Source organism: Lithobates pipiens, unplaced genomic scaffold (assembly GCF_037356315.1).
Source record: "Lithobates pipiens isolate NorthernLeopardFrog02 unplaced genomic scaffold, aLitPip1_a1.2 Scaffold_8, whole genome shotgun sequence".
Taxonomy (NCBI): domain Eukaryota; kingdom Metazoa; phylum Chordata; class Amphibia; order Anura; family Ranidae; genus Lithobates; species Lithobates pipiens.
Window position 1 is genome coordinate 304,951,703 of NW_027507903.1, and position 17,969 is coordinate 304,969,671.

A 17,969-nucleotide genomic window follows, 5' to 3' on the forward strand; every position below is an offset into this window, starting at 1 on the left:
TGTTCATGAAAGGGAAAACCATACATTTTAAAGCACATTTTATGAAGAACGTATTATATATAGATATGAAATCACATAGGGACATATACATATATATATATATATATATATGCAAATTCCAGTTAAAAGTGGTAAGTGGACAATCATCAAGGGGGACCCCAAGAACTCAGAACGGGGGGGACCACCTTCCACATACAGAATACACTAAGTTAAGGGGGGTGGGTGCCCACCAAATGCAGCTTTACTCTGCCTGTGAATGCAGTCTCACTGTGCCCACCATTGTGGCCTCACTGTGCCCACCATTGCGGCCTCACTGTGCCCAATAAATGCAGCTTTACTGTGCCGTGAATGCAGCCCACTGTGCCCATGAATGCAGCCCACTGTGCCCATGAATGCAGCCCCCTCCTGTGCCCCATGTCCCAGTCTGCAGTCCCTGTCTGTGGGAAGGTGTGTTGTTGATGCTCGGTACGGTACCTTGCATGCCAGCAGGATATCCATGACGGGCAGCAGCAGGCAGGGTCTGTTCTCGTTTTGGATGGGGACGTGCTCCTTCCAGAGGATCTGTTTGCTGTGAGATGGAGTGGTCCCTGGCCACCTGCACCTTCAGCCGTCCCCATTTTCCAGCCCCAGTCAGCCTATCCTCTGGTCCTGGGGAAGTGAAGAGCACTGGGTGGGAGCTGGAGAGAAGGGGGAGCAGAGAGTACTGGCAGGGTTGGAGAACACTTGGGTGGGGGCAAAGAGCAGGGAGTAGTGGAGATCACAGGGGTTGGGAGCAGAGAGCGCTGGGGGGCCAAAAAGAACAGTGGTGGAGAGCATGGTAGGCTGAGAGCACTGAGGGGGCTAAGAGTGTGGGGTGGTGAAGAACACTGGGGGGGGGGCAGAAAACAAGGGTGGAGAGCACGGGGTCTGAAGAGTACTGGGGGGTACAAAGAGTTGGGGGGGAGAGCTCAAGAGCACCAGTGGGGGCCAGAAAGAACAGGGGGAAAAGCACGGGGGACTGGAGAGCATTATGGGAGGTGGAGAGCATTGGCAGGGTTGGAGAGCACATGGGTGGGGGCAAAATGCAGGGGGGAGTTGAGAGTACAGGGGTGGGGAGTGGAGAGTGCTGGGGGGAGCCAAAAAGAACAGGAGTGGAAAGCAGGGGGGGTAGAGAGCACGGGGGGCTGGAGAGTGATGGGTGGAGCTTGAGAGCACCAGGGGGCCAGAAAGAACAGGGGTGGGGAGAATGGAGGCTGGAGAGCACTGGGGTGGGGGCTGGGGAGTGATGGGGAGAGCTGGAGAGCACTAGGGGGTGAGAAAGAACAGGGGGGAGCACTGGGGGGAAAGAACAGGGGGGAGAGCACTGGGGGGAAAAGAACAAGGGGGGGAGAGCACTGGGGGGAAAAGAACAGGGGGAGAGCACTGGGGGGAAAAGAACAGGGGGAGAGCACTGGGGAGGAGAACAGGGGGAGAGCACGGGGTGGAAGAACAAGGGCGGAGAGCACTGGGGGGAGTGGAGAGCACTGGGGGGAGAGCACTGGGGGGAGTGAAGAGCACTGGAGGGGGAAAGAATGGGGGGGAACACTGGGGGGAGTGGAGAGCACTGGGGGGAAGAACAGGCGGGGAGAGCACTGGGGGGGTGGGGGAGAACAGAGGGGAGAACGGGGGAGAACAGGGGGGAGAGCACTGGGGGGAGTGGATCACACTGTGGGAGGAGGGGAGCACTGGGGGGAGTGGAGCGCACTGAGGTGGGGGAGAACAGGGGGTAGAGCACTGGGGGGAGTGAATCGCACTGGGGGGGAGAACAGTGGGAGAGCACTGAGGGGAGTGGAGCGCACTGCGGGGGGAGGGGAGCACTGGGGGGAGTGGAGCGCACGGGGAGGTGAACAGGGGGGGAAGAGCACTGGGGGGTGAAGAGCACTGGGGGGGGAGCAGAGCACTGGGGAGGGGGGTGAAGAGCACAGGGGGAGAGCACTGGGGGGGTGAAGAGCACTGGGGGGAGTGGATAGCACTGGGATGGTGGCTAGAGAAGGATGGGGAGAACTGGAGAGCAGGCTGGGGTTGGGGGGGGCAGAAAGAACAGGGGTGGAGAGAACTGTGGGGGGAGGCAGGGAGCACAAGGTGAGCTGGGGGGGCAATAAAATAAGTTGGATAGGAGGATCAGCAGGGGGGCTGCATATAGAGGAAATAAGCTTTCTATATTCCTTCATGCAGCAACTGAATGCTTGATTCTCCTCCTCTCCCTAGAAAGCTAATTTCCTCTATATGCAGCCCCCTGCTGATCCTCCTATCCAGGCACACAGGGCGGGCTGTATGGGCTTCATGTCACCCTCCTGATCACAGCGCTGGCTGGCTCTGTGTTTCGGTGGCTGCTCTGCAACACGCCCCCCCCAGACCGGCTCATGTGATAGGTGGAGCGTTGATTCTCTCTACTATCACACGAGCCGGTCTGGGGGTGCGGGCCATGTTGCAGAGCAGCCGCCTAAACACAGAGCCAGCCAGCGCTGTGTGATCCATCCATAGGCGAGAGCACAAATTCAGCCACAACTAAAAGCGGCCCCAGGGCAGGCGGCCTACCAGGAAATCTCCCAGTATCCCGGTAGGCCAGTCCGACCCTGGTTGTGTCCTGTTTACTTTTGGCATATGTGAGTAAAGGATCTTACTTCATTCAAGCTCCTGGTTGTGTGCGGCCGATTTTCTTCTGTACCTTCACAATAGTACACCCTGGATTAATGGATGTTGGTTTTTAAAAAATAACTATTGCTTATAACAGTGATATTACTGTTATAGGCAATCACAGTGTGTAAAAAAATAAATTAAAAAATTCTGACTACTTCCCTAGAGTAGTACAGCTCTGGTCACTGTATCTTAAAAAAAATTGATTTTTTTTCACACTTTCAGCAATCAGTGTCACTGATAACCGCCACAACAGTCATATGGTGACACTCAACTACTTTGATGACAGTATGTAAAAAAAAAAAAAAAAATTCTTAATTTTCCCAAAAATTGTTACAAAAAATGACAATTTTAAAAAACTCATATGCCTCTTAAATACCTTGAACTGTCTACTTTCTAAAAAGGGGTCATTTGGAAGGTATTTGTACTGTGCTGACATTTTAGGGCCTCAAGAAATGAGGCCCTCAATACATCCAAACAAATTGATAACTACCATCAAAAAAAAGCTCCATCTGTCTCAAAAATGTATAAGAATTGAATTTGGGTATAGTGTTGCATGAGTTATTGCCATTCAAAGTGTGACAGCACTAAAATCTAAAAATTGGCCTGGGCAGGAACAGGGTGAAAGTGTTATTGAGGAAGGTAAACTGCAGCAGAGAAAAACCAAGGCATGTGCCCTGCTAGATTTGATTTTGCTCTTTGGCAGAACTGTGCAAATATCAGGACTGAATAGAAAAAAATAATAATTCCTTGGCAGGTGAATAGGAGAAGATAGAAAGGAAAAAAAAAAAATCAGTTTTAAACATTTTCTGGTTCATTTTTGGTCACCTCCACAGATGCCAGCCTAGGACACCAAGCCATGTCTGTTTGCTACAGACTAAGCCCTTGTACACACGGTCGGAGATTCCATCGGAGTGTGTCCTATTGGACCGTTTTGTCGGATATTCCGACTGTGTGTGGTATACATCAGGACTGTTTCCGTCAGAATATCCGTCGGACCAAATTTTCCAACTTGCTGGAAATATTTTCCGACAAACTGGACCGATCGGACATACTCCGATCATGTGTAGAGAATTCCGATCGGACAAAGTGCCACACATGCTCAGATCGAATTCCTACATCAAAGCTATTGGCTACTAGCCTGAACGTAGTCCCATAACGAAATTACGTCATCACGTTCTGAAAGATCGGATTTTCCAACAACTTTGTCTGACCGTGTGTATGCAACAGTTTCGGACAAGATCCGACGGACAAACGTATATATGCACTAATTTATGGAGTTGTGAAATTGCTGGTGTTCTGGCATATAGCCAGGGCCGTCTTTAATTTTGATTGGGCCCTGGGCAAACATTTTCTTGGGCCCCCCCCCCCCCCTCTATTCTGAGACATACAAAAAATAGCAGGTAGACTCAAAATCAGTTTACTGCAGCAGATCACGCAGTGATTGCAATTGTTTGCCAGAGGTTACAGCCTATCCTTACTGCTCCCTGGCTAGTTGCTAGAGGTTACAAACACATCATTTCTGCTTGCCGATTGGTTGCTAAAGGTTAATGCACATCATTACCACTTACTGATTGGCTGCTAGAGATTAAAGCAGATCACTACTGCTCGCTGATTGGTTGCTGCAGGCTAATACACATCATTACCTCTCACTGAGCAGTGGAGCAATCCTAAATAATTGAGCAAGTAAAGGGGCACATTAATACACATACTACAGGAGAGTGTCAGAGAGTGCAGACATACTACAGGAGAGGTTCAGAGACTGCAGACATACTACAGGAGACAATCAGAGACTGCAGACATACTGCAGGAGACAATCAGAGACTGCGGACATACTGCAGGAGACAATCGGAGACTGCGGACATACTGCAGGAGACAATCGGAGACTTCGGACATACTACAGGAGACAGAGACTGCGGACATACGGCAGGAGACAATCAGAGACTGGCGACCTACTGCAGGAGACAATCAGAGACTGGCGACCTACTGCAGGAGACAGAGACTGGGGACATACTACAGGAGACAATCAGAGACTGCGAACATACTACAGGAGACAATCAGAGACTGCGAACATACTGCAGGAGACAATCAGAGACTGCGGACATACTGCAGGAGACAATCAGAGACTGCGGACATACTGCAGGAGACAATCATAGACTGCAGACATACTGCAGGAGACAATAAGAGACTGCAGACATACAGCAGGAGACAATCAGACTGCGGACATACCGCAGGAGACAATCAAAGACTGCGGACATACTGCAGGATACAATAAGAGACTGCGGACATACTGCAGGAGACAATCAGAGACTGCGGACATACTGCAGGAGACAATAAGAGACTGCGGACATACTGCAGGAGACAATAAGAGACTGCGGACATACTGCAGGAGACAATAAGAGACTACGGACATACTGCAGGAGACAATAAGAGACTGCGGACATACTGCAAGAGACAATCAGAGACTGTGGACATACTGCAGGAGACAATCAAAGACTGCGGACATACTGCAGGAGACAATCAGAAACTGCGGACATACTGCAGGAGACAATCAGAGACTGCGGACATACTGCAGGTGATGGTCAGAGAACTTTTAGCAACACACAGCTTGACAGTTGAATAACACAGCTCAGGGTTTAAGCAGTCAGGCATTTTATGGGTGCAAGGACATACCTGAGCAGCCAAACTCACTACATACATTTAGAGGTATGTGGGCGGGGCTTCCATTCTCTGATCTCACTACAACAGCCGGGAGCTCCACTGATGCTTTGTAGGGGGCCCCGTTATCCGTGAATTGGGGTCACAAATGAAGGTTTTGCAGAGTGCACAGAGGACACAGGAGGCTGTATTCCCGTGCTAGCCAGCTGAGAGGGGGTGGGGCCGGGAGCTCCACTGATGCTCTGACCCCGCCCCCGTGCAGCCTGTATGCTCAGAACAGAGTGGCTGTAGTGAGAGCCAGTGATCGGAGTGGGAGCGTCAGTGGAGCTCCTGGCCCCGCCCCCTCTATACTGGCTGGGGAATACAGAGGTCCGGGGCTCCACTGATGCTCCCACTCCGATCACTGGCTCTCACTATAGCCACTCTGTTCTGAGCATACAGGCTGTACGGGGCGGGGTCAGAACGTCAGTGGAGCTCCCGGCCCCGCCCCTTCTCAGCTGGCTAGCGTGGGAATACAGCCTCCCGTGTCCTCTGCACACTCTTCAAAAACCTTCATTGGGGCCCCAATTCGCGGGTAGCAGTGTGGGCCCCCTACAAACATTGGGCCCAGGGCAAGTGCCCCATTTGCCCTGCGCTAAAGACGGCCCTGCATATAGCGCCCGTCCATCGGATAGTGTCCTCCCCGTACTGCGCAGGCGCAGCGCTTGCACAGTATGGAGCAGAAGGAGATTCGGAAAATCTCTGAAGATGAACGGCGCCTGCGTTGTGAGTGGAGGTGCTAGCCCCACCATCCAAGTGGACATAAGGCTGCTTCGCTCGCCACGCTTCGCTCGCCATGCTTCGGGCATGGCCTCGCTGCGCTCGGCTCTTTTTATTTCAACTCTATGTCCACTTGGATGGTGGGCTAGAATCTGCACTCATGGCGCAGGCGCCGTTCATCTTTGGCTATTTTCGGAGTACACAGCGGACACTATCGGATGGGGGACACAATGTGATAGGACACCAGTTGCCCGCACAACAACTCATTGGTTAGGGTATGCTGTCTGGGCCTCCTACATATGTATGGGCTGTCCCACCTGTGGCGGCCCTGCTGGTATTATCACACCGGCAGCAGTGCAGCCGCTTTATGGGGTGCCAGACCGTTTCACCTCGCCGCCCATACTGGCGCTACACTAAAAGTGTAGTGCAAGCCGGTGGGGGCTCTTTTCGTCCCGCCCACCTGCAAAGTGCCTTGTCGGCCTAGGTCAAGATATGCCGTACAGTGCAATAAATAGCTAATTGCTGCTTTATACCTGGTTTATTTTGCACTCTCTTGTGACCACAAAAGTGGCCGATCTTTGTTTAAACTATTAGCAAGTGCTATAATTCTTCATAATGCACACCCCAGGATGTGAATGGTTAATATCCTTATAGCCAGAGTGCAGGCAAACATGTATACTCACTAATTTACGGATACCGTGCAATATTCCATCCTGCATCAGGATGGTATTTACTGTAACCAATTCAGTCCCAAACACCTCCTATTGTCTTTCTTCATTTCTCATAAAATGTAGCATTTATTCCAGAAAAATATCATGCCAAGTTATGATTTAATTCATAGTTGTCCTTACAAGGTATTTATCTTTTTCAGAAAAAAAAAGGCCTGGATGCGTTTTAGTTTTTTTTTTTTTTTCCGTTTTTTTTAACACACCTTGAAAATAAACAACATAACTCTATATAGTTAACCCCAAATATAACCAAAGATTTCTAACTACAAAGCTACTCCATAAATAAAAAATATAAAAAACACCTGTGCCTATGAATTATTTGCATTATTTTCATCTTTCAATGTATACTAAAGTCTAGACAACTGCATATAAGAGAAATCTAAAACATATTACTAAGGCGATATGCAGTGGTGTATTTAGGTTTTGTGCTACCGTCGGCCTGTCAAAACTTGTGCACCCCCTAAATATGAACCATCCCTTTCTGTCAAGGCCACATCCCTTCCTGTTTAAGACCCAACATTTTCCAGTGGGGACAATAGTTCCAATGGGGTGGACAATAATTAATTTGCAGAGATTTCCTCTCACTTCCTGTTTAGCTCTCCCAGCATGGGGTCTCCTCACACAACAGAGAAGCCCCTTCACTCTGATGGCCAATCAGCTGACTTTTTCCTCCAGACAGTTTCAGCCTCCTGACATGGCAACTGTCTCAGAGGTCCACTGTGATGATAGGACAGTCAAAATTAGAAGTGGTGCCCCCCCCCCCAAGTTGGGGAATGCTGGATGCCTACACAACAACTCATTGGTTAGGGTACGCCACCGGCAGCAGTGCAGCCGCTTTGTGGGGGCATCAGACCGTTTTGCTTTCCGGCCTAGTTGTCCCTATAATACTGGCGCTACACTAAAAGTATAGTGCAAGCCGACGGGGACTCTTTTTGTGCCACCCTAGGCCTGGGCCTTGTCAGCCTAGGTCAAGATACAGCATTGGCCATATGCAGTACAGTGCATTAAATAGCTAATTGCTGCTTTATACCCGGTTTATTTTGCACTCCTTTATGTCCATAACAAGTGGCTGATCTTTGTTTAAACTATTAGCAAGTGATATAACTCTTAAGAAATTATTTGTTTTTTAAAATGAATAACAGTTTTTCTACCAGTATAGTGGTACCCAAAAATTATATTGCTATTTTGCAGATTGACCTGCTTCTGAAACAAGTCACACCTGTGTAAAACTAATACAGTTCAGAAGCCTTAAATGTAAGTATTGGAATAATTCTTTCTCCTTAACGGTTGGGTCTGGTAGATTTGACATATGGATTGCATTTATTTGTGAATAAAAGGGGCTATTCAAGTCGTGATATACTTTCTGCATGACCTTGACATTGTTGCTTTCACATTGTAACTTAAAGGGGACATTCACCCTAAAGTGTCACCCCCCCCCCCCCCCTTCCCTCTGTCACATTTGAATACTCATTTTATTTTATTTTATAGATTTCAGAGATTCTCAACTCAGTCATCTCCCATGTCCCTTGCATACAAATAGACTGCTGTTCTGGAAGTTCCAAAATGTTGCTGTGTTTGCACATGAGTGTGACATCTCCTGTACATGCACAGTTATGTTTAAGGGCTGTGGCAGGGCCTAAAGGCTATACAGAGTCCTTTGGCCTATTTGTACATGCACCATAATAACAAAAAGGGGGAAAGGGTTAGAGCCAACTGAAAGGGTACTGAAGTTCTTTCCACTTTAACCTGGCTATATACACCCAAGAAATAAATTTAACAGCTTCCTCCATCCAAGCTAAACAGTGTGGATAGACCATTCTCCCGATTTGACTGCTGTATTTTGAAAGCCATTTGATTGGATGTAGGTGCTGTTGAGCTAACAATCTTTCCACCAGTTCCCATTTTTCAACTGAAGTATATTGGGTAGAGTGGGGCCAGCAAGGCTACCCACCGTTTGAATTTTGTTTGGTTCATTAGGAACCATCTAAAATGTGCTCAGTGTATGAGCAAAGATTGTGTTGTGGTTAAGGAATTAAAGCCTAAGATAGAGCCGTATAAGCAAATGTATGCTTGTAACTAGTGAGCAAATCTATTTAAATAGTTAGTTCACCTTTCCCAAAAATAATTATATTCACATTCAAACAAAGCTGCACAGTTATTCTTTCTGTTATCTACAGGCACTCTATACCTGCATAGGCAGTTTTTTGAGAAAGGTGAACTAACCCTTTAAAATAGATGGTGTGAATTAATCAACCGGACAAAACTTCTTCAGAGAGAGCAAGGATTGCATACAATATTAACTATTACCTTGATGGGGTTCCCAAAGATATATGGTGTGTATATATATATATATATATATATATATATATATCTATATATACATATATATCAGCGCTCATATATATGTACTATGAAAGTATGTGTAAAAAGGGTGTTTATCATTTATTTTGATTTGATATGACTAACCTACACTCTGTAACAACCCCGTCACTCTTCACTACCTCCTGTAAGTGAATAGACCAATAGGTGTTTCTTTAGTATATGGTGGAGTGGTACAGGGTCAGGGCTATGCTGACTTCTTATAACATCACTGTCATTAGACTATAGACATTATTTGACAAATTAATTAATAATTTCAAGATAACTGTTCCTTTTTTTGTCAATTTTGTCAGTTTTAGCCTTCAGGTTACCCAGTTACATCCCTCAACATGAGTTGCTTCAGAACTACAACTCTCACTGATGGATCTGGCCACTGAAACTCAAAGAAAGTGACAAATTCAAAATCTGTAAATGTTGTACCATCATAATCTTTAAATTGCAAATTCACAACTGTATGTAAATGAATATAACGTGCACAGTCTCAATCATGCTATCTGCAGCCATCAATAACTGGTAAAGGTTACATCCATAAATTCAAAAATATGTTCAAAATTGCATACAACAAAATTCACAGTTCACAGTTCATAAATCCCCATAGCTGATCTCGTTCAAAAGGGACTCATGCTTGAGTAAACCATATCACTGGTTAAGGTTGGGTGAATTTCCATGCCTGCTCTCCCTTTAGGTCCACACTCACCAAAGAAATGTACCCCTGCAGGGGCTAAAGGCATTGCACTAGAACCTGCTCTTAGTCCGGTATCTCCTCCTCTGCAGTGGAACCAGTCAGCAGGTACACTCACATAGGAATGGATAAAGAGAGAGGCACCTCATTGCGGAAGTCCATAAAACCAAGTTTATTGAGTAAAAAGTTTATAAAAAAGCACTCTCAATAGTGCTGCGGGATCAAATACAACTATACAGCAATGTGTCTGGGACACCTTGTGTCCCACAGACTGGAATCTCCAAAACTGGAAGTGACATAATGATGCTGTAAGCTCCTCCATACGCGTTTCATCATGCAGATGTCATCAGGAGGTCACTTTTGTGCTTGAGTAAACCATATCACTGGTAAGAGTTGGCTACCCGTGATGACAATTGCATGATGAAACGCGCAGGGCGGAGCTTACAGCGTCACTACGTTACTTCTGATTACGGAGATACCAGTCTGTGGATTGCAAGGTGTTCCAGACACATTGCTGTACAGTTGTATTTGATCCCGCAGCGCTGTGCTTTTTGTAAGCTTTTTACTGTGAATTTTGTTTGTAATATTGAACTTTTTTTAATACAGATTTTTTATTTTGTTGCACAAGAAGCACGCTGATTACACTGTGAATTTTGTTTGCAATATTGAACTTTTTTTTAATACAGATTTTTTATTTTGTTGCACAAGAAGCACGCTGATCACATTATTATTTATGGATGTAACCGTTAACAGTTATTGATGGTTGCAGATAGCATGATTGAGATTGTGCACTTTATATTAATTTACAGTTGTGAATTTGCAGTTTAAAGAGACAGTACATGATTTACTCTTTACTTTATTTTTCACTTTATTCAATTTATTTAGTTTTGCACATCTCACACTAAGAGTAGGCAGTGCCAATTTCACCCCCTTGTTTTCTCACAACATATTTACTGATCCCTTATTGGTGGGGTTTGGTTGGGCTGGGAAGCAGCCATATTTACATAATCGTAGCGTGGAATATAATATTTACTTCAAAGTGATATTAAAGCTTTGGATTTTTTTACATTCAAACAAAACCTGTCATACTTACCTGCTCTGTGCAGTGGTTTTGCAGCCCCGATCCTCCTCTTCTTGGGTCCCCTGTTGGCACTCCTGCCCCTCCCTCCTGCCAGAAGTCCCTAGAGCAAGCAGCTTCCTATAGGGGCACCCAAGCAGGCTTGCTTCTGAGCTTCTGCTCTATGTGTCCATACACACACAGAGCCACAGCTCTGCTCGCCCCTCTCTCTACTCATTTGCTCACTGGCTGTGTTTGACAGCAGTGGAAGTCAATGGCTCCCACTGATGTCTCAGGCAATGAGGAGGGAGAGTCCCCGGAGAGCCGAGGCTCTCTTGCACAACACTGGAGAAAGATGGGGCTCAAGTAAGTATTAGGGGGTGCTGGGGGGCTGCTGCACAGAGAGAGTTTTTACCTTCATGCATATAATGCATGAAGGAAAAAACTTTGAGCCTTTAGAACCACATTAAGTTGCATTTTTTGTATATCACCACAAAAAAAATTAATTGTTAGATATAAATATATTTTTTTGTAATCCATGATTATTATTGCTGGTAACATTTCTGTTCATTGTTCTATTTTCTCTTGCAGAACACACAGGGATATGTCTATGAGCTATGGGGCAAAAACCTTATGTTCTTAAACTGTTTGGCTTTCTCAACTCACATTTATTTTGCAATTTCTTCTCTGCTAATGCATAAAAATATCATTATAATTAAGATCTACTAAATGGACAGAATATATGTTGTCTTTCAGTAGACTTTTTTCTATGTGAAACTCTTAAATTCAATAAAGCATGTGCTTTCTGAAATGTTACCTAATGCAATTATTCAGTTTGCTTAATAAAGTCTCATCTGTGCAATTTGTTTTTTTTTTTTGTTTTTTTTTTGTGTTTCTTTTAATAAATCGGTCAACTCCAATTTAACTTCAATAATGTAAAACCCTCAATTAATATGTAAGGTGCATGAATCGGTGATCATTAAGTTCTCCTTCAAAGCTTGTGTACTTATTAAAACCAAAGACTGAGATAAAAATCAGGATATGCTTAAAGCTGTAGTAAAGGCTGTCAGAAAAACAAAAAAAAACCTCCCTGTAAGACAATGGGGGTTATTTACGAATGGCAAGTCCACTTTGCACTACAAGTGCACTGCACTTAGAAGTGCAGTCACTGCAAATCTGAGGGGTAGATCTGAAATGAGGGGAAGCTCTGCTGATTTTATCATCCAATCTTGTGCAAGCTAAAATGTTTTTTTTTTTTTTATTATTATTTATTTTCCTTTTTTTTTCCTTGCATGTCCCCCTCGGATCTACAGCGACTGCACTTCCAAATGCACTTGCAGTGCAAAGGGGATTTGCCTTTCGTAAATAACCCCCAATGTCATAATGTGCTAGTATGCATTCCAAAGTGCACCTATTTGCCTTTAGTAAATCAACTCCATAGTGTCTAATTAAAGTGTGTGCATAATGCCGTGTACACATGACTGGACTTTTCGATGGACTAGGTCCGACGGTCTTCCCAATGGACTATCGACGGAGGTCCGACGGAATTTCCGAACAAGCTGACTTGCGTACACACAAACAGACTTTCTGGCAGACTAGGTCTGACGGAGTTCCCGATGGACTTTTCAAAATGAACGGACTTGCCTGTCCGTTCATTTTGAACGTGACTCCAGGTACGTCGAGACTAGAAAGGGAAGTCAATCTCGCAGCTTTCATCGGTGAGGTTGACACCTTGCGAGCCCAGTCGCCTGGTATGGATTTTAAGGGGAACCCCCTACACCAAAAAAAGGCGCGGTGTCCCCCTCAAAATCCATACAAGACCCTTATCTGAGCACGCAGCCCGGCCGGTCAGGAAAGGGGTGGGGACGAGCGAGCGCCCCCTTCCTGAACCATACAAGGCCGCATGCCCTCAACATGAGGGGGTGGGTGCCTTGGGGAAGGGGGGCGCTCTGCGGCCCCCCCACTCCAAAGCACCTTGTCCCCATGTTGATGAGGACAAGGGCCTCTTTCCGACAACCCTGGCCGTTGGTTGTCGGGGTCTGCGGGCGGGGGGCTTATCGGAATCCAGGAGCCCCCTTTAATATGGGGGCCCCTAGATCCTGGTCCACCACCCTATGTAAATGAGTTTTCCCCAGGTGAGAATTCACCTGGGGGAAAAGTGTCAATAAAAAAAAAACACATTACACAGGTTTTGAATCTACACAAATGGTTGTTGCAAAAATGTCTGAATAAATAGCATGCTAGTAAGTATGTATACCTTAAATAAATTTTTCTGTACGTTTAACATAATGGCCTCTTGAGGTTGATATTGTTTAATAAATAATTGCAAGGGAATTTTCCCCAGAGCGTGGTAAATGTGGTAAAATTTAACACCCAGCTGCATGCATGGAAAAGAAAACTGTATGTTTGCTTACACATAATTGGATGATGTTGGGAGGTTTATCTGAAGTAGAGTTAAGGTTTTAGTAAGCTTATACAGTGATATTACATATTGAAATAGGCATTTTATCATTCTACCTAGTACCTCATATGACAATTTAAGTGATACCTTAGTCACATCCATTACAAAGTCAACAAAGCTTCACCTCATTCAGCAATTTATTTGTAAAATACTTTTGAAAAGTGCAATTTCCCTTGCAGAGTGAACGCAATATCTGAATTTAGTGAATTGACATTAAAGGTTCATTAAAAAAACATTAAAAAAAACAAACATGTCATATTTACTTGCTCTGTGCAGTGGTTTTGCACAGAGCAGCCCCTATCCTCTTTATTTCGGGTCTTGTGCCTGCACTCCTGGCTCCCTCTCTTCAGCCAGTGCCCCCAATAGCAAAAAAAGGTAGGGAGGTAGGAAAAAAAAGGAAAGTAAGAAAGGGAACTTAGCAGTAAAGCTTGCAAAACAAAAAAGGAACTGCATAGCCATCACTGCATCATAGACTCCAAATCAGAGGTGTCTATACGGGAGGCTGTGGACACAGGGGAGGCAGCCCATGGCAAGGCACACAGAAAGGAGATGTGACTGGGAAGTAAGGTCACTGACATAGGCAGAGACCGCATAAAAATTATAGAATATACAGAGCAAAATGATAATAAAGAATAATGATAAAAAATAGGAAATCAAAAAAATAAAAATAGAAAGCAGAACCCTGGTAACTCCCAACACCACATATAAAAGGACAAGTGATAAGAGAATTCTTAGGACGGCCATATCATTAAAAAATGTATAAAAACAAAAGGCCTATGGATGTAGATTATTGTAAAAGAGTGGGTGAACAAAGGAGAGAAACAAAAATTGATCAACCCAAAGGGATAAAATTACACATAGAGAGCAAAAAACCTGTACCATTAATGCTATATAGAAGAATAATGTCCCCTGAAATCAAGAAAAGGAAAAAGGAAAGAACAAAACTTACTTAAGTTAATTCCTACAGAAGAATCTCCAGTCCACTGGGCACCTTGCTCCACCCCTGTATCCAGCACCATGTCAAGGAGCAGTGATGCAGCTGCCCCAAACAAAACAAAAGCCACATGGCATAAACAACCAAAATGGTCACTGGGAATGTCACCGCGCATGCACGTGACATGTGATAAAGAGGAGAACATCAGGGAACTTCACAGGAGACCAAGGGATCACGACCCCCTAATTTTCAAACCAAACAATGAAACAAAAACAAACTAAAGAAAAGAAAAAAGGAGAAAAAGGGAACACCGAACAAAAAAAATACCCAAAAAAATAAAAAAAAAACAAAAAAAAATAAAACACAAAAATTGGGCAAAATAATATACAGTATATACGTGTGTTGATTTATTTACAGTAAGAGCAGCTTCCACATATAAAAGTGCCTTTTAGAGGCATCTGAGACTTGGAACTAGGTCCTTTAACCACTTAAGGACCGCCGTATTGACATTGTACGTCATCACAATGGAACAGGCAGGCACAAGCACGTAGATGTACGTGCCTGCCTTCCAGCGGGTGGGGGGTCCGATCGGACCCCCTCCCGCTGGATACGGCGGTCCGGTTCGCTCCAGGAGCAATCCGTGATGAGGGGATGGCCGTTTGTTTCTGGCCACCCCCTCTGGATCGCTCCTGGCCAATGACAAGCTTCCTCCCACTGTGTATTGTTTACACAGGAAGGAGGAAGTGATGTCATTCTCCCCGGGGCGGTCTTTTTGACCGGAATACGAGGAGAAGACTAAAAGTAAGTGCACCAAAACACTACACTGACACATAGGTACACATAGGTACACAACCCCCCCCCCCCCCCCGATCCCCCCCCCCCCGATCCCCCCCCCCCCCAGTCACAGTGTCACTGATTGCATTGATCATTCCTGCATTCAGTGTCAGTTGTAACAGTTAAAACTGTCAGGGCAGTTAGTGTTAGGTCCAGGGTAGCCCCCTATCACCCCCCAATAAAGATTGAACCCCCTGATTGCCCCTAGAGTTAACCCTTTCACCCCCTTTTGCCAGTGTCACTAAGCGATCATTTTTCTGATCGCTGGATTAGTGTCGCTACTGTCGCTAGGTAGCTAGTTATTTTTTTAGGTTCACCGCCAGGTTTTTATATCGCTAGGTACCCCAATATACTACCCAATAATGGTTTTAACCCCCTGATTGCCCTAGTTAACCCTTTCACCCCCTTTTGCCAGTGTCACTAAGCGATCATTTTTCTGATCGCTGGATTAGTGTCGCTAGTGTCGCTAGGTAGCTAGTTATTTTTTTAGGTTCACCGCCTGGTTTTTATAGCGCTAGGTACCCCGATATACTACCCAATAATGGTTTTAACCCCCTGATTGCCCCTAGTTAACCCTTTCACCCCCTTTTGCCAGTGTCACTAAGCGATCATTTTTCTGATCGCTGCATTAGTGTCGCTACTGTCGCTAGGTAGCTAGTTATTTTTTTAGGTTCACCGCCAGGTTTTTATAGCGCTAGGTACCCCGATATACTACCCAATAATGATTTTAACCCCCTGATTGCCCCTAGTTAACCCTTTCACCCCCTTTTGCCACTGTCACTAAGCGATAATTTTTCTGATCGCTGCATTAGTGTCGCTACGGTCGCTAGGTAGCTAGTTATTTTTTTAGGTTCACCGCCAGGTTTTTATAGCGCTAGGTACCCCGATATACTACCCAATAATGGTTTTAACCCCCTGATTGCCCCTAGTTAACCCTTTCACCCCCTTTTGCCAGTGTCACTAAGCGATCATTTTTCTGATCGCTGCATTAGTGTCGCCAGTGTCGCTAGGTAGCTATTTTTTTTTTTAGGTTCACCGCCAGGTTTTTATAGCGCTAGGTACCCCAATATACTACCCAATAATGGTTTTAACCCCCTGATTGCCCCTAGTTAACCCTTTCACCCCCTTTTGCCAGTGTCACTAAGCGATCGTTTTTCTGATCGCTGCATTAGTGTCACTAGTGCCGCTAGGTAGCTAGTTATTTTTTTAGGTTCACCGCCAGGTTTTTATAGCGCTAGGTACCCCGATATATTACCCAATAATGGTTTTAACCCCCTGATTGCCCCTAGTTAACCCTTTCACCCCCTTTTGCCAGTGTCACTAAGCGATCATTTTTCTGATCGCTGCATTAGTGTCACTAGTGTCGTTAGGTAGCTAGTTATTTTTTTAGGTTCACCGCCAGGTTTTTATAGCGTTAGGTACCCCCATATACTACCCAATAATGGTTTTAACCCCCTGATTGCCCCTAGTTAACCCTTTAACCAGCGATCACAGTATAAGTGTCACTGGTGACGCTGGTTAGCCAGTTAGTTATTTAGGTTCCCCGTCAGGTTTTTATATAGCGCCAGGGACCCCCATATACTACCTAATAAAAATTTGAACCCCCTGATTGCCCCTAGTTAACCCTTTCACCACTGATCACCGTATAAGTGTTACGGGTGACTCTGGTTAGTTTGCTTTTTATAGCATCAGGGCACCCACCATTTATTACCCAATAAAGGTTTAACCCCCTGATCACCCGGCGGGTGATATCAATTAGGTTTTAGGGTCAGGGTCTGCGTCGCCCCAGGCAGCGCTAGGTTAGTGCCAGTACCGCTAACACCCACGCGCAAAGCATACACCTCCCATAGTGGTATAGAATCTGAACAGATCAATATCTGATCTGATCAGATCTATACTAGCGTCCCCAGCAGTTCAGGGTTCCAAAAAAACGCATTGTTAGCGGGATCAGCCCAGATACCTGCTAGCACCTGCGTTTTGCCCCTCTACCCAGCCCACCCAAGTGCAGTATCGATCGATCACTGTCACTTACAAAACACTAAACACATAACTGCAGCGATCGCAGAGTCAGGCCTGATCCCTGCGATCGCTAACAGTTTTTTTGGTAGCATTTTATATTTAAATCCGGAAGGCAGTGCTTGGTTTTTGGGGTCCCGTACGTGGCTAGGCTCCCAAAAAGTCCCCCACATGTGGTATCCCCGTACTCGGGAGTAGCAGCAGAATTTATTTTGGGGTGTAATTTGACTTATGCCCATAGCATGTGTGAGCAATATATCATTTAGTGACAACTTTGTGCAAAAAAAAAAGTTTGTAATATTCCCGCAACTTGTGGCAAAATATAAAATATTCCATGGACTCAACATTCCTCTCAGTAAATAGCTTGGGGTGTCTACTTTCCAAAATGGGGTCATTTTGGGGGGTTTTGTGCTATTTTGGCATTTTATGGCCTTCGGAACTGTGATAGTTAGTGAGGAGTGAAATCAAAAATTTGCACCGTTAGAAATCCTGAAGGTGGTGATTGGTTTTCGGGGTGCCGTGCGCGACTAGACTCCCAAAAAGTCCCACACATGTGGTATCCCCATACTCGGGAGAAGTAGCGGAATATATTTTGGGGTGCAATTCCACATATAACCATGGCATGTGTGAGCAATATTTCATTTAGTAACAACTTTTTGTAAAAAATAATAATTTTTTTATTTTTTGTCATTATTCAATCCCTTGGGACAAAAAAAAATATTCAATGGTCTCAACATGGCCCTCAGCAAATAGCTTGGGGTGTCTACTTTCCAAAATGGGGTCATTTGGGGGGGTTTTGTGCCATC

At 45.3% G+C, this 17,969-nt stretch overlaps 1 protein-coding gene across 12 annotated transcripts in view; it reads left to right on the forward strand.

Annotated features, from left to right (window-relative positions):
* LOC143960856 (uncharacterized) overlaps positions 1-11,759 on the forward strand; it is a 243,733-nt gene extending 231,974 nt beyond the window's left edge. For 10 of the 12 annotated variants that reach the window (XM_077469803.1, XM_077469805.1, XM_077469807.1 and 7 more), the window contains 2 exons: positions 7,992-8,054; positions 11,510-11,758. In XM_077469803.1, coding sequence (XP_077325929.1) covers positions 7,992-8,027 — 36 coding nt within the window. In that variant the 3' untranslated portion in view covers positions 8,028-8,054; positions 11,510-11,758. Of the gene's footprint in view, positions 1-7,991; positions 8,055-11,509 lie in introns of all 12 variants that reach the window. The other 2 variants (XM_077469808.1, XM_077469811.1) reach the window with 1 other exon arrangement.
* The last annotated feature ends 6,210 nt before the right edge of the window (positions 11,760-17,969 follow it).